Source organism: Dermacentor albipictus, chromosome 3 (genome assembly GCF_038994185.2).
Source record: "Dermacentor albipictus isolate Rhodes 1998 colony chromosome 3, USDA_Dalb.pri_finalv2, whole genome shotgun sequence".
Classification (NCBI taxonomy): domain Eukaryota; kingdom Metazoa; phylum Arthropoda; class Arachnida; order Ixodida; family Ixodidae; genus Dermacentor; species Dermacentor albipictus.
The window spans coordinates 153,374,925-153,387,385 of NC_091823.1; the positions used below are offsets into that span (position 1 = coordinate 153,374,925).

Here is a 12,461-nt window from a genome sequence, read left to right on the forward strand (position 1 = left end):
TACAACCGCGTATAGCGCAGGACGCTATGGTTCTGGACATACTGCTTCCGCCGGGAAAGACAGCAACCCACTTTAGCGCAGCAAAGAAGTGGCTACGTCAGGCGTCTCAACTGATAACTGTAAAAGCGTCATTCAATATGCATGGAATTATTCTCCGGCGCCCTTTTCTCTGCTTCCTTTTTAAGTAAACAGGTGCTGATCCATAAATATTTTCACAAACAGTGGCTAAATTTGTTAATTTTCGGTTTTCATTCCAATTTGGCTGTTACCTCTGCTCTCTCCCTTAGTATATCGCTTCATTTCACAACTCCTTACGATTCTTGTTTCCAGTTGCCAATTTTCCTGAAAAATGCTGTACAATTCGGGAAAAACCAGATGAGTGACAGATCATGGGTTTAAGGGTTATTACAGGGTTTGATGATGGACGCTGCTTCGCACTGTTATATTTTCCACCTTATCTAAGTCAAACAGTGGCTATGCAGTTCCGAGGAAATGCCAGACACGCGACGAGCCGTTACTCGAGGAAATGATGAAGCAAAAGAAAAAGTTAGACGCAACTGGCCATTTCTCCGGCCAGAAATCCTTCCTCGGCCATACAGACCAGCTGACTACCAACCGGATGCGTTTCCTGGTCTATGGATCAGTCTAATCAAAGATGGCTGAACTAGCGATGCAACAGCAGTGCGTGTGGCCGTTGAATAGGGGGTGACAACTGAAAGCATCTCGAGTAGATCGCGCGCGCATCGAATCGATGAGAAAATTGGCGTTCACTGTTACATAGTTACGACACACGTGGCGTGTCTTACTGTATACGACAGCACGAAGTTCGATGGTTGCAACGTGACTATTTATTGCTTCCGCCTCGGAGCGTATATATACGAAACCAAGAGGGGGAAGGGGAAAGGGAGAACAAGGGAAAGCTTAGAACGAGAGAAAGCTGAGCTAGTTGGTAAGGATTCATTGCGCAAAAAAGAAGTGAGGTGTGCACACAGGACACAAGAGTAGAGAAGTGGACATCACGAACGCCGAACGCCTGACTTCCTTTTTGCATAATAAGGGAAAGCTAACAAACGATAAACGCACGCGCCGTCAGCGCTTGCAAAGCAGTCTGGTTAGGGCTGATGTCACTGTACAACATACACACCCCAGGAGATTCCGATAACTACCGCCATCCAAAAAGAGTGAAAAAGGCAGCAAAATGTTCACCGCCAAATAGATGTCAAGTCTCAAGATTGGTTTCGCGGTGCTTTAGGGCTATGTGTGAGGAATGGTGGCGTGGGCGGGGATAGGGTAACGGGCGCCATCGGACCCCCTCTTGGCTACGTGCCTGGTAAGGGGACCTATTCAGTCCCTGCGGCCGTGTTATTAGGGGCATTTTGTTCAGCATTTTTCGAGCACATTTTTCTATGGCAAATTTTTCTCACAGGCTTATCTGTTGTTGCTATAACTCTTTGAGCCTGAACTACACTTTCTTTCATGCCGAAGTTACCCCGAATACCGTCTCTGATGTGTTACAGTGCATCGTCTTCTTTGAAGATGTTAGCGTCTTCATCCCTAATAACTCTCTGCAATTTTTTTTTTGAGCTCGGAGTGCTCTTACATGGTTCCATGATCTTTTTGGTTCACCTTTGTCTATTCCATTCGACTCTGTGCAGACGGAGTCACAGCGAGACCTGTCGACAGTCAAAGCTCTCAAGTGGAAAGCAAAGTGCTTCACCTCCGAGCACACCCGCGGCAGAGGTGAAGCAGGCGTTAGCACTCCTTAAATGTGGGCCCAATCCGAATATTCCGAATGGCGTGATACAGATTCCCGAGCCCACAGGGGTATGTTGCATTGAGTTTGAACCCTTTCGGCATTATCATCAGGATCGGCCCACGTGTTGATTTTTTCTGCTGACAGACGGCGAAAAAAAAACACTATGGAAGTTTAGTCATAACAAGCTCTCGCTGTAAAAGGTAGCAAAATGTTGACCGCCGAATAGATTGATTTGTCGGCGCTGTAGGAATGTGCGTGAGAACAGCTGGTATGGGCGGGGAGGAGATGGGGATATGCTGCCTAAATTTGGGGGGGGGGGGGGGGCGGATATACCCCGGGCCCTCCCCTGGGTACATGCCTGGAGGCGATTGTGAACTTATGGTTCTTACGGAAATACAGCTAAGATGGTCTATCCCCAGGATGAAGCTGCGAGCTAATTGTTCCCCGAGTTGTCCTGTCCTCGACTATGCTATCGTGGACTAAACATACTAAACAAGCAGACGTATCCTTGCTTTATTCTCTTAAAGAATGACGTCAATAGTGAATAAAATAATCTTACTGCCACTGGATGCACCCTGCGAATGGCGGCAGACGTGGCGCTTTTGTTTTAACAGAGCGATTTTCACTTTGCTGAGAAAGAGTTCGTTTACTTCTTCCATACCCAGGTCGCCAGGAAGAAACCCATCTGCATTCATATGAGCCAATATCTCTAAGACAACACACATTTCTCAAAAATGTTTGCTACCCTGATAGAATACTTTAGACCGAAATTTTGGCTTATTGGGTTTAGAACGCACGCGTGTTTCTTTGTTTTATTGAAGGTTACTTAAATAATCTTCGCATATTTTCTCCCACCTAATAATACCCTTCAACTATGTTCGTGCACTACTATACCTGTCCAGCGCAGCTGACTGTGCTATAAGAAAATCTAGTATTAGAAAAAGTGTTAGGTTCTCGAGGTAATCCTCGCACTATCTTGAGAATTGAATCGATCGCATACTTAGACGTCGCTTTATCCCGCCTCCTTCTCTCAACGTGATGGTAAAATATTAACGAAACAAGACCGCTAAGTTCCGGCTACACTGTGGACATTATATTATATTAAAGTATGCGTTCCTAATTTACAATATCCATAATACCGAAAAATATTATACTGTATCTCATATTTTATCTAACAAGGTTATCCGCTCGGTCGGTCGGTGAACCAGAAATTTTGTTCAACAAGTTTTCTGATAGCAAGAAATGCTCAAGAGAAAGTCAGTCTACTTACATTGGTCCCTCCTGATCGATCTGGAAAGTACATTTTAGAAAGAGGTCGAATAAGTCACAAGAATGAGCTCAGTTCAGCGTTTTCTTTTTTTCCTGTCTTTTGGTGCTTCTTTGAACGAGCGATGCCACGATAACTGATGGCCTAATGGACGCCACCGACGTTTGCACGATCACCCGTCCACTGGCCTTTTCGCTTCATTCCCGTTCACTTCCCTCCCCCTTTAGGTAGGATCAAAAGGTTTGCTTTAAATTTAACCTGCTTTCATTATCATAGAGTGCAACAAACAAGTAATTTTCCTCATTTATTTTTTGCCTCATTCCCAGCTGATTATAATCTTCGTTGAACATTTAGCTTTTTCGGATCCCTTAATCTCCCTTATGTCATGAATTCTTGCAATTATAAATCATCATACGTGAGCACAACTACTGCCACGGCAAGATAACAAAACTGTGGAACTACGCGGGCACTTTATATTGTATTTTATGCGGCCATGTCTAAGAAACCAAATAAATAGCCAGCACGAAACTTTTCCACATGACAATCAGACGTGTGTTTTGCATTTTACAGAGAAACTGTACTTGAGCGTTCGAGAAAGGTGGCAAAGAATGTTCTTAATCAAGAAATCGTCAGTCTCTCCCGAAGGCGAAACACACTGAAGCCACTAGCAAGATTTTCTGTTGGGCGAATCTCCTCGCAGGTTGTTCTACCAATATGCGGAGGCGATCTGACGTGACGCAGCATGCTAGTCAGTCAGCTGCTGTTCCGCAACAGGTAGAGCGTCCTGGCCGATAGTAGGCGAGTCACAATGTTTGTACGATGAGCAATGCCAGCACTGCCGTCAATGGCGTTGCCCCGTTGCACATCCATTGTGCACGAGAACGACGGAAAGTAAATATGGTTATCAGCGCCCAAAGAAAGGATTACATAGGTTTAGGTTCATGTTTTCTGTCCGTACCGTTACGACCGGGGGATTCGCGACATATTGTTATGCGTTCAGCTGCTCAGCAAGCACCCTAAATCTACGTGCACAAAATTCATGCCAACAGCGAAAGCTAAAACCTTTCATGGCTCGGGCAGTACCGAATGAGTGGAGCGTAGTGATTCCTCCTCTTCGCATCGGCACTTTTGCAACCAAACGCAAGGTGCGTTTCTGGGCGCCGTCTAAGAGTCATCTCGTGGGCAATCCACGCACGTTGATACCATCGCCACACAATGGCTACAGAAATGGCCGCAACGATGATACGAACATGCATAATTATTGCTGTCAAAACAAAGAAAGTGTTGCACAATATGTAGGCCTTATTGTTGCCATAAGTGAAGTAATATATCGTTGGATTTACCGGGAGTGAATACAGTACCTGTACATTAGCAGGATGCGTTGTTGGGCAAGTTGGTTCATTGTATTTGGAAAGATCGGCTGCGGTTTGTAGACGATCATAAGAAAGAAGACGGGACAGGCGCGTGTACCGTCTTCTTCCTTGTGATTGTCTGCAAAGCGCATTCAATCTTTCCAAATAAAGTACCTGTACAACCACGCCAATTACAGGCCTCTAAAAACACTAAGAAATTAGTGTAAGGTGAGTGACCCATAGACAGCACTAGCAAGTGAAGCAGTTGCAACCTTTTTACTGCCTTTTGAAAACAATATTTTCAATGCTTACCGTCCTTGATTTTACTGATTGTGACTGCGGCTTTTCCTCCAAACACCTCATGCGTGAAACTGCCTGCATATAACTATTCGTCTTCAGTGGGGCATCCTCTGAAGCACCCCCACCCATGTAACGGGATTCGTCACTTCTGCTTGGTCAGCAACGGCTTTAGAGATAGTGCATAGCATAAGTCGACCAATCGCAGACGAAGTTAAATCCGTAGGTGCGTGGATCACGTTGGTCGCATGGTGAGGGTTTCTGCATGGCTGCCTATTTTTCGGACATGACCGGAAGTGGTATCCTGTAAAACTGCATTACCGACGATTAGCAGTTGTACAGCATTTAATTACCCGCATCACAACACCGTCACATCGCAACGATTAAAAATATACGTAGAATCTACATTTATTTTTCTACGATTCTGTACGACCATGCACCAAATCGACGATTACATACCTTATATTAACCAAGAAAACTTTAGTTCACATGCACAATTGTTCTGTGATTTTACTACCTTGGTTTCCTCTAAAGGGGCTTAAGCGTGCAGGGACAAGTGCATGTACACTGCTCCAAGCAGCTACGTGATATAAATAACCCAAGCGTGTTAATAAATCATTCCATTGAAGCTTCTTTATGTCTTTGAATTGTGTCAACTATATCGGTACATGAATACAAATATATTTGCAGATATCGAAACCTAATCTTCTGTACAGTATTCATCCCTCTACACAGCCAAATATTGGACAACTTTGGCTTTTTATCCTAATGAATGCGCCCCATGGCATTCAGATCTTTCACATTTAGTACAGCACAAGTGCTGTACAGTGCACGTGTAAAGATAAAATAATGTTTCTCTAAGCTACACCTCTCCAAAGCTGGAACATGATGCGCAGTATAGAGTATAAATGCTAAGAAAACATACCTATGAGTGTAATGCTAAAGTTACAAGAATGTTAAGGGAAGCTATAATCAACTGGATAAGAGCACACCATCGTGCTAACCGTTGATGTGATGCTTTGTTGGGAACAGAGTGTCGGAGACTTCCTATTTTGACAACAGCTCTCGTGTTTGTTCATTGTGTCACATCCCTGTTTCAAAGTGAGCTGCCATATTCCATCATAACTAACCGACTAGCCAACTAACACGTTGTAAACGCCTACATCATTTTGTTGAGATCGCTGCAGAAAAGCATTCGTGTTGTTACGCGAATAAGGGATTAAACATTGACGGTTATGTGCACTGTATATTTCCAACAACTGCAACGCTGGCCAGTTCAGCCGACAGCTCGAGACCCAGAAGCAGTTCTTCACCGGGATGCCCGTGCGCATCGTCAAAAAAGAAGAAAGAACAGGCAACATGCAGGTGGCATTATCCCCTGTGGCAGAAGAGCCGGGGCGGTGGGTCTGAATATCGGTGTTAACAAACGAGTAATAGGGTTTGAGGTGCTCGGCATGCACAACTTCAGTGGAATCCGGGGCACATGAGCCACTGGCGTTGTCTGCGGCGATTTCGTGCGTAACTGGGGTAACAACCCGCACCACTTGGTATGGGCCTGTGTACCTAGACAGGAGCTTTTCTAACAGCCAACTTGACGGGTCGGGGACCACTGCAGTACCAATGTCATGTCGAAAAGTGCACGGCTCTGGGTCGACAATCGTACGAACGTCACTGGTTCTCCAGGGCGGCCAGCAGGAGAGCGTGGGTAATTTCGCGTTCTTGGGCTGTCTTGGTGATGGCACCAAGCGGATGTTGATCGGTCTCTGTTGCGGCAGTCCAGTGGCAATGTAGGTTCTCGGCCGAACGACGAAAAGAACGGGTAATAACTCGCTGTGTTGTGGCTCAAAGAAGTGTATGAAAATATGACTAGAGTCACATAAGGTCCCAATCTGCATGGTCGGATGAGACATACATTTCAAGCATGTCTGCCAGAGTTCAATTCATGCGCTCCGTGAGATCATAAGCTTGTGGATCGTAAGACGTAGCTTGCGCTTGGTTGATTTGACGATAATTTTTTTAAAAGAATATCAGCCATGGCCAGTGAGCGGTTGCCATGGAGATACATGTTGTAAAATCAAGTTGTTGAAGAAAATCTCCTTCGGTGGCACAGCTTGTTAGAATTGCTCTAGTGATGGCGACTCATTAGTCACAGCGACTCACTAGTCACTTGTTGTTGTAGAGGTAAAGGCCCACGAAAATCCAAGCCAACGCGAAAGAAAGGCTGCGACGAGACGTTGAGTGATTGAAGGCACCCGCCAGGCAGCGTCGATGATGTTTTTCGGCGCCGTAGCTTCTCACAGGCCGCATTGTATTTCAGGACGTAGCGTGCAAAGCCTGGCTAATAGAAGCGTCGGCTAGTCCGGTCGTAGGTGCGGGAGACGCCAAGGTGACCTGGCATTGGTAAATCCTAAAGTTCTTGGAGAACAGATGTCCGGAGGTGCTTCGGAATGACAAAGAGTAGGGCACGACCGTCGGGGCGTATATTGTGGCGGTATAATGCACCATCTGGGAGAACAAACAGGTGAAGGGATCATCTTGATGGAGCATCAATGACGGCGCGCAAGGTGGCTTCACGGCTTTGCTCATCGGCAACGAGTAGCAGCTTAAAAACAGAGAGAAAGCAAGCGCCGGCATAGGGGTCAGGGTCGGTGAGTGGTTCGTCTACGGGATAGCGTGATAATCAGTATGCGTCTTGATGCAGCCGGCCCGGCTAGCACACCACGATATAAGGATATCCTTGTAGCCACAAAGCCCAGCGATCAAGCCGGTCGACAGGATCCTTGAGTGACGGTTCATCGTTACAGAGAATTGCGTGTCGTACAAATACTGGAGGAATTTGAAAACAACCCAGGCGAGCGCCGGGCATTCACGCTCAGTAATCGAATAGTTGCGCTCCGCTGCTGTAAGGAGGCGGCGTGCGTAATGGATGCCACGATCTTGTCCCCGTTGGTGAGCGGCTACGACGGCTCCTGTCCCGTGACCACTGGCATCGGTACGTAACTCTGTAGAAGAGGACAGGCCACATCTGGTCAGTATAGGCGGCATGGTGAGAATGGTAGTGAGGTGCGAAATTGCAGCAGTCCGAGGGGAACACCACGTAAACATACATCCTTCTTCAGATGATAAGTAAGTTGTTGAGCAATCGCTGCGAAATCTGTTACGAACAGTCGAAAGTTAGCAGCTTAGTCCTACCAAATTTCGCACGTCTTTGACAGACTGAGGTATGGGAAAAACGTGACAGCACGAATTTTCTCAGGGTCTGATAGAATACTGGAAGCCTCGGCAATGTGGCCCAGCACTAATCTGCCGGCGACCCAAGGGACACGCCGATGAATTCAGTTTAAGCCCAGCCTTGAGGAAAACCTATATAGCTGATAAGCGTTCAGTTTGTGTATGGACTGTAGGGGAAAATACAATAAAGTCGTCTAGCTAGCAAAGGCATGTTGACCATTTGAAGCCTTGAAATCTTGTTGCAAAGAGTCATCATACGTTTGAACATTGCTGGTGCGTTACATAGACCAAATGATATAGCTGGTAACTCATACAGACCGTCCGAGGCGACGAACGCAGTCTACTCTTTGGCCTTTTATTCCCAGAAATTCGCCAGTAACCAAACCGAAAGTCCATCGAGGAAAAGTAGTTGGCACCGTGGAGGCAACTGCGGGCGCCGTCAAGGCAATGGAAGGAGTAGATGTTCTTTTTGGTTATTCGGTTTAGATCACGATAATATACGCGATAACGCCAAGTGCTATCTTCTACGTTAGAAAGCACAACGGTCGATTCCCAAGGGTTCGACGAAGGCAAGCATCTTGTTCACTTCTATTCAACGACCTTACGCTCTGATTCAGAACCTCGATATGGCTGGCGATGAATCGTACTAGCGTAACCAGTATTTGGGTGATACTTAAAAATGGTGCCTGACGTAATTTTCGATTGTTGAGGTCGGCGATATCGTGGTGAAAAAACAAAAGGTGCTGCTTGTTCAGATATTAGGTCCGTAGCAATCATGGAAGTAAATGTGGCCTCAAGGCAAATTGTGTCCAGTGAACGGGGTGAAGAATTGATGCGACGTCTAGAGAAAAACGTTGTGACGAGTTCGTCTGGTATAGCGCGCAGCGAGGCTACCGATATGCCCTGGGTTAGAATTAGCTTTGTCAGGCCAAAATTGAAGACTGGGAGGCACGTTCGATTATTGATAATGGTTACGACGGATACGGATCTATATCGCGTATCCCATCATTAATATCGAATAGTCCTGAATGAAATCGACAAAGTACAAAAGATGTCATCGAAAGTTTCCTTAGCCCGTGGGCCTCCCCTGTCATTCTCGTGAAAGAGGACAGCGGCTGGCGTTTCGACGCTGATTATAGGAGTTTGAACAGTCACCCATAAATACGTCTATCCTTTCCATGGCATCGATGGCGCATTCATGGAGTCCAATAGTTTTCATCCGTCAACATTCGGTCCGGCATTTGCAGATTTACGTCGAGCCTGTGGACTGCTAAAAAACTGCATTTATTGCGCCCTATAACCCGGAGTTGCCAAGTCCAGTTTTACATTCCTGAGCACCCAAAATTGGCCGGCGACAATCAGCGATGTGGCTAGGCTGACGGCAAGCCACGGCGCTGAGGTGACGGCAAGCCACGGCGCTGAGGTGACGGCAAGCGAATGGGACGATAGTCACCGACAGAAGCGTAAGACGTAGGAGATCTATGGCGAGGTGATGACCGACGTGGATCGGCTTATACACGAGGAGAAGGGGAAAAGTCGCTCCAGTATGGAGACGTCCAAGAGGTGCAGCCGTAAAGAGCTACATTGCCAATACGGTGACCACAGAAACATATAGCCTAGTCGCCCGGAGTTCTCACCTCACTAGGGATGCGGAGTCCGGGAGGAGAATTAAGCTCGCTGGGATGCACAGCTGTCGACACCGGCCTGGCGTCAGGTTGAAAGACAGAGCAGGTAGCAGGAAAACTGAGGTTGGCAAATTATTGCAGACCTGGATAAGGCAGGTCTCTGGTGCTCATTGGTCAATGGTGTGATCAAGTGGGCGTGAATAGCATGGGGCTGGACTTCCAGTCTCGAGCTCGCGGAGAACGATACGCGTCATGTTTTCGTTTAAGGGGGGGTGTAGTGGTAAGGTCGACGCAGGATAACGTCGCAGGCAGGTAAGGGAGACCATAGAGATGTGGAATAACGTGGCGGCTTTTGGTCAGCTCGAAGCGGAGCACTCCTTGGCAATGACATGGATAGTAAAAACAATGTTGTAGATCAACAAGTTGAATGCATCGTCAGCGATTCCTTTGAGGACATGACCTACTTTGTCAACCTCGCCCATTTTTTTGTTGACTTTCCGAGAAAGAGCGAGCATGTTTTCTATGTACGAACCATACTCTTCAGTGGAAGACTGCACTCTGACAGCAAGCTCTTTTGATGCAGCCAGTTGGCGGCCATTAATTAGGGTTAGAAAGACGTCGTGCAGCTTCTGCTTCAAGCCATTCCAACCAGGCAGCTTGCCTACGTGTATCTGGAACCAGACTGCTAGCATTATGGTAGGGTCACAGCGGTTGTTTTGGCTAACAGGCTCATACATGCTGGGAAAATCATCAACGTCAACATTGTCGTGATAGCAGACTTTGCCAGAATCGCGGGTATAGGTAACCATAACGCACGTTGTTGTTAGAGACGCAGGTATTCATGCAGATGATATGTCGTTACCGGGGGCCATGGTGGAAACCTTCGTGGTACGGGCGGTGCGGAACTCCGTGGTGAGCACGGGGAACGCCAGCCTCCAAAAAGTGTAACGAGAAGGGGGATTTAAAGAGTAAAACTTATTTACGCTATATTTTCAAAAACAAGTACAGCACTGGACAGTTCAGCCCACAGCTTGAGAGCCCCAAAAGCAGTTCATCTTCTTCGTCTGCACACCCACGCGCATCGTCCAAAATAAACACGCATTATGCATGTAGCAGTATCATAGACAGAATAAAGGGTAAGAACAATTAGGAAGGCAGCCTGCTACAAACTCATGTGCGCATTCAGCGTGAATATTCAAAGTGATGTGAAGTAAAGCTTTTCTCGATCTGTTTATTAAATGCTCTAACCGATTATTGCCTGCACATAGTTCAGAAGCATACCGAATGCGTGGCATCCACACAACATGGTAAAACCCCAGAGACGCGAACCACGGCGCCACGCATTGCACAGTCCCTGGGATAGGCCCACTTTGATATGACACTTTCTCGGGGTTGACCCGCCGAATAAATTGAGTCTACATTATTAATCGATGACGTGACAGGCACGTCAGTAAAATGTATAATCAGTAGAAATGTCATAAAATGAAATGCATATGTCACTGTGAATGCGAAGTGCTACTTGTTGCAGTCTGGCGTCTCTCGGTATTCCCCTTTTTTCTTTGTGCTGCAGAGAACCACGATCTACAGTGTATGTAGAGCCGCCTCTCAGACAGTGAACTAAAAGGATTGTCAGTTAGCCCATTATCCTGCGCTGATTACTTTGTTTGCCCATTGCATAGTTACACACCAAGAAAGTGCAATCTGCAAAATGAATTTCAGTTATAATCTACTGCAGGGTATTTTATTGTATGGCGCTGCATTTCGCTGTTGTCATTCTAATGAATGAAATCTCTGTTCTCTCATTTCTTTACCTAAGTGCGTCGGGCATGCGTGTGACTCGAATATTACAAGATTTCCGACTATGTATTAAGCAGGCACCTAAGTGTTTACTCTTAAAAAGGAGCACTTTTGCCCGTATTCGTCGCGGTCAATCAGCATTACATTACGGTTTACACACAACAGTTCCGTTCAACCACACAGTTGGAAACTTGATCTGCAGCTCTCTTTACAATCGACTGCCTCATTGGTGACCTGTAATGAAAGTGGCTAAGGTAAAACTATAATTTTTGAATACCGCACGCCTGAGTACACAAGGAACGATGCTCACCCATTGCTTCAGCTGAAGTTGACTGAAGAGCTGCAAGATGTTGCCTGATAGCCGCAGGAAAACATGAAAAAAGAAGCTTTTCTACGCGGACAAAAAATCCTGCACAACCGGCACAACTTGTCGTCGTCTTCTTCATGTCATTATTCGGCAATGACGATGCTGATGGAAACAACGCCGGTGCACTGCAGCAAATGGCGCAAGCTTTTGCGGCGGAAGTTATAAAGATCATCGTTCCTTGAACCCCTTGTAATTGGCTAGCGAATTCCGCTAAATATATGCCGAGCATCAATGTGGGCTTGCATTTTCTCTTACAGATAAATCTACCGTAAATATTCTTGTGAATTAGGGTCCTTATAAATGACAGCATCGAAGTGCGCACGCCGTCTCTCTTTACTTTTAATTAAATAACGGCGATGATAAGTACATTTCGCTCAGTAGACGGAAAACGTGCAAGCAAGAGCTGCAACGTTTGGGTGTCTTTATGGAAAATTTGGGACGTTTCTTTTTGAAGATACTCCTGGAACGCGTTGTAAAAAAGGAAGAAAAAACAGACGGCATTCGACTTAAGCGTAGAGAAAGAAATACCAATAGAGAGGTCAGCCACAGGGACGTATTTGATGCCGTTTGCAGTTACATGACGTCAACAAAACGAATAACTTTTTAACTTTTGTCTTGTATTTTATTTGTTTTTGTATGTTTTCGCTATATATATATTTTTTAAATAATCGAATAAGTGGCACTTCAAACAGAATAGGAGAACATTTCAGCACGCAATTCTCGGCCAATCCGCCAGTGTGGGTATGAGCCATAACATGAGGCTATCATC

General features: G+C 46.1%; 1 protein-coding gene across 9 annotated transcripts in view; it reads right to left on the bottom strand.

Annotated features, from left to right (window-relative positions):
* The window catches only part of LOC135920017 (uncharacterized), a 278,410-nt gene extending 266,658 nt beyond the window's left edge, over positions 1-11,752 (bottom strand). For all 9 annotated transcript variants that reach the window (XM_070536189.1, XM_070536193.1, XM_070536187.1 and 6 more), the window contains exons 1-2: positions 11,636-11,752; positions 3,027-3,046 (exon numbers count right to left, since the gene is read on the bottom strand). In XM_070536189.1, the coding sequence (XP_070392290.1) occupies positions 3,027-3,046; positions 11,636-11,639 (24 nt within the window). In that variant the 5' untranslated portion in view covers positions 11,640-11,752. The remainder of the gene's footprint in view (positions 1-3,026; positions 3,047-11,635) is intronic.
* Positions 11,753-12,461: the final 709 nt, after the last annotated feature.